Consider the following 3,975-nt stretch of genomic DNA (forward strand, 5'->3'; position numbering starts at 1 on the left):
TTGACCACAGCTAACGCCTCAGCACGTTTCTCTTTTCATAAAATTGTAGCAGAGACAGCAACAGCATTTGCAGAACAATCCCTGGCTTGAACCTGCTTCTGCTCTTGACAATCTGACCATGAAAGAAAACTTAAGTGTCTTCTGTACACAAGGTTCCCAGATGTGTCACAGAACCCATAAACGTGAAGCTGCTATAGCTTTAAGAAGAAACTCGAAGAAACACCCACGGGTCTATTGTCAAGGCGGAGGTGACAATCTGTGTTTTCCCTATAGTTCACTAGAGACCAACAGGGGTCGGAAGACTCTCCCAACCCCATCAAGCTTCTCTCGCTCATCAAACGTTACCAGAGCACAACCAGGCCCAGGTATGCCTGGGTCATGCCAATGCTCCCCTCCATGGCTGATTCACCCTGCAGCAACAGGCGTGGGTAGGCCATGGAGGCCTCGTGGCCTCAGCGCTGAAAACACTTAGGATGCTGCACAGACATCACTGTAGCGAAAGCCCTCAGACCCTGGAAAGAAATTACACCAAGCTCCACACTGGTATTTTTGCTGGGGGTTGGAAATTGGGGGAGAGTAAAAAGGAAACTCCTACACTGCTGAAGGGAATGCAGCCTGGTCCAGCCCCTCTGGGGCACAGTATGGAGGTTACTCAGCGTATTCAAGATAAATCTACCGTGTGACCCAGCCGCCCCACTGCTACGCAGCCACCCCAAAAGTGCAAACACCCTGACTGGAAGGGGCAAGAGTTTCCCTGTTCATTGCAGCACCGTGGAAACACGCCACTTGCTCAGAGACGCACGAGTGGATCCACACAGCTATGCGAAAATAAGATGAACTCTTGCTGCTTCTGACATAGGGACAGCCTGAAGGGATAGAGCTAAGAGAAGTCAGTCAGAGGGAGAGAGCCAAGGTTCACTCCTATGTGGAACATGGAGAAGGAAGACCAAGGAACTGAAAACCAGCAAAAGGAGGCAGCTGTAGGGGGAAAGAAGGGGATGGGGAGAAGCCCAGAGGCCGAGGGTGAAGGACTGAGAGGGCCTGGGTGGCGGGTCGCCATCTGAGAGGCAAACCAGTTCCCTTTCCTCACAGAGAGCTGTAAACCAATGCCACCTCAATAAAAATATTAATCCATTCAACAGATTTTGCCACGTTCTGCATCAACAAGCTGATGAAATACTGATTTCCCTCTTGCGAGTCATATAGTTCCTTTTTCTTGTACATATTTTGGAAAATGGGAAAAAAAAAACCAGAAATCCAGATTTATTTTACTCAGCCAATAACAAAGTTAAGCAACAGGATGTCTTTATTTCCCAAAGAAAACAGCAAATGAGATTTTGGGAAATAGGACTTTGTTTCAGAATTGGTCCTCCAGAAATATATGCCAGGAAGGCAGGATATGACTGAGCTACATGAGACTCTCCTCAGATTCTAATCTCACAACAGAGAGGCAAAATGTGTGTAAGTCTTCAGACCAAGTGTAGTGAATTATACACTAACTGGTTTTTTCCTTGAAACATCTGACTCCCAAATATAGTTCAGTTTTTTACGTGATACGGTGAGTTCAGAAATGTTTTTACCAACACATCTCAGTATTCTCAAAGAAGGTAAACTGAGATATGAAAAACATGTGATCTTCGTGACCACAAAGACAATAGTCCTAAGAGGGAACACTGAATAATCAGTAGGAGAAACCAAACTTTGTAAAGACCAGGGCCCTGGTGCCGAAAAGTGTTATTTCAAGAGTGACAGAGGCATTTCTAAACTTGGAGGATATGTTCCGCTGCCTACAGAGGCCTCTCGGGAAGATGAAAGCCATGATATTCAAAGGGAAGTTTAGCAAATCCTCTTAAGTAAATGCAGAACACACAACTATTCGCAGGATCTGATTAAAGCAGAAAGGAAAGCACAATCTGTTTGAGTGAAGTATTTCTCTTCCTGGAGTTTCAAATTAATGTGGAAAGTATGTGGTCTTGGGAGACAAGGGAACATCACCACTCATACTAATAGAGTAAATACATCAGCTAAGACTGCTGCCCAAAATGTTAACATTTACCTGAAAGGGGGTGATGGGTGATGTTCTCTGGGCGTTTATGAGGCGATGAGGTATAGGAGAAGGCACCTCAGGTTATTTTCATAATGTGTGGCAAGTATTAATTAACGAATCATCCTATAATAAGGTCCAAAGATAAATCATGACCTCTACTCTCCAGGAATTTGAAATACAATAACATGTGAGCAACTGAAACTCACCTCACACACATACAGGGAACAAATTGACTATTGTGCCTAAAGGAAAATGCCAGAAAAAAAAGTTTGCAGGGACAGTTATCACCTTTTCTAATCTAAACTTGGACAAACGTAGGATCAATGACCCAGAGTTTCTGTCTTTCCAAAAATGGAATAAACTCGATACACGTGACTAAAAAAAGGAAATACAAACAAAGCGAATGATTCCGCCTGCAGTTCTAATGGTCAGACAGGCACAAGCAGGCAGGCCTGAGCGGGGTGGGGAGGCGTTGGCGTTGGGGACCAGCGCAGTGGGTTCAGGGCCCCATAGTTCAATGTGAACTATGTAGTAACAATCCTGACTGGTCTCTGCTCTCCTCTCCGCCGAGGTTGCCGGGTGCAAACGGGTTGCTTCAAGCAGGAAGATGCCACCCCATTAGCAAATGCGCAGCAGCGCCCCCTCGCGGCCGCGACCGACCCTGCCAAGGTGGTGGCTTAGGGCTGCAGGCGGGATCTTGCTGACCGGGCATTTCCTTCTGCCTTGTGCAATTCTTCCTCTGCGACTTCATTAAATCCCCTATAAACTTCCCATCTTTGGAACGGACTGCAGCAATGTAAATATCAAATGCTTAGCATGCCCAGCTATGTTTCGCTCCTCTACCACCTCACCGGCGCCTGGCTCCTAAGTAGGTGCGGCCCCGGGCCTGTTCCTCTTCCAGTAGTTCCAGCGACCCCAAGCCCCCGCGAGCTCCCCTCCCTGCAAGCTCAGCGCCAAAGGCCCTCGACCCACCCGCCCTTCCTTATTAAGCAGCAAACCCCAAAACAGTTCTCCCAGAAAAAACCTGCTCTTACATTTCTATAAGAAATGCAGATTTGACAATGAAAATAATGTCACAGAAAAGACTCAATTTCCTCAATTATTTGTATTGTCCTGTCATAGCTGGTTGTCTGGAACGCTACACCCATTGCAACGCCCCTTCTGTGGAGACTCCACTCTTCAGGTCCAAGGGGCGACAGGGAGGCCCCCTGTGAGTTACATCTCAGTGTGGTCTCTGGGGAAAGCCTGAGTTCGATCCCGGCCAGGGAGCGACCCCCAGGGCGCAGCAGACCTCTCCTGTCTCCCCGCTGCCCCCTCAGCAGTGGGTTGCAGTGGATCAGCCCGTTCTGCTCCCCGCTCTGTCTCTGGGGATCCCTCTCACCCCTCCCCCCACACACACCTCTGGCCTGCACCCCAGTTCTGTGTGTGTAAGTAAATACTCTTCACAGGAGCAGTTACCATAAGAGGATGACGGGTCCCTTTCACTATACTCCAGATCACTTTCTCTTCAGCTTTATTCCTCTCAGGAAACGATTTGAAAATAGAAACGAGAGGACCCATTTTCCTGTCGTTGAAGCCGCAGGTTTCCCCTCCCTTTGCGTTCTCCTCCTGCGGAGCTCTCACCAGCCAGGACTCACGGCCGCTCCTGGGGTTCGACGGGGCGCATCCCCCCACCCCGCGGGCTTGGGCTGTGACCCCCTCCCCCAGCGGCGGCCGTTCTAGTCAGCCTGGTGGCGGCAGAGAGCGACGGCTCCACACGCAGAGACTCACTAGAGAACGGCCGGCACCGGCGGGAGCGCGCAGCCCGTACCTTTGATCAGCTGCATGACTCCAGGCACGATGATTACGAGGATGGCCGTGAGCTTGCAGAAGGTCAGGAAGATCTGGATGCGGGCGCTCCAGCTCACGCTCACGCTGTTGAGCACCAT

At 49.4% G+C, this 3,975-nt stretch overlaps 1 protein-coding gene across 1 annotated transcript in view; it reads right to left on the reverse strand.

Annotated features, from left to right (window-relative positions):
* The window catches only part of SLC7A11 (solute carrier family 7 (anionic amino acid transporter light chain, xc- system), member 11), a 64,488-nt gene that overhangs the window by 44,977 nt on the left and 15,536 nt on the right, over positions 1–3,975 (reverse strand). The window contains exon 4 of the mRNA XM_004685286.2: positions 3,858–3,975. This exon is cut by the window's right edge and continues 6 nt beyond it. Coding sequence (XP_004685343.1) covers positions 3,858–3,975 — 118 coding nt within the window. The remainder of the gene's footprint in view (positions 1–3,857) is intronic.

The sequence above is a fragment of the Condylura cristata genome, unplaced genomic scaffold (assembly GCF_000260355.1).
Source record: "Condylura cristata isolate star-nosed mole 26May11 unplaced genomic scaffold, ConCri1.0 scaffold00018, whole genome shotgun sequence".
Taxonomy (NCBI): Eukaryota; Metazoa; Chordata; class Mammalia; order Eulipotyphla; family Talpidae; genus Condylura; species Condylura cristata.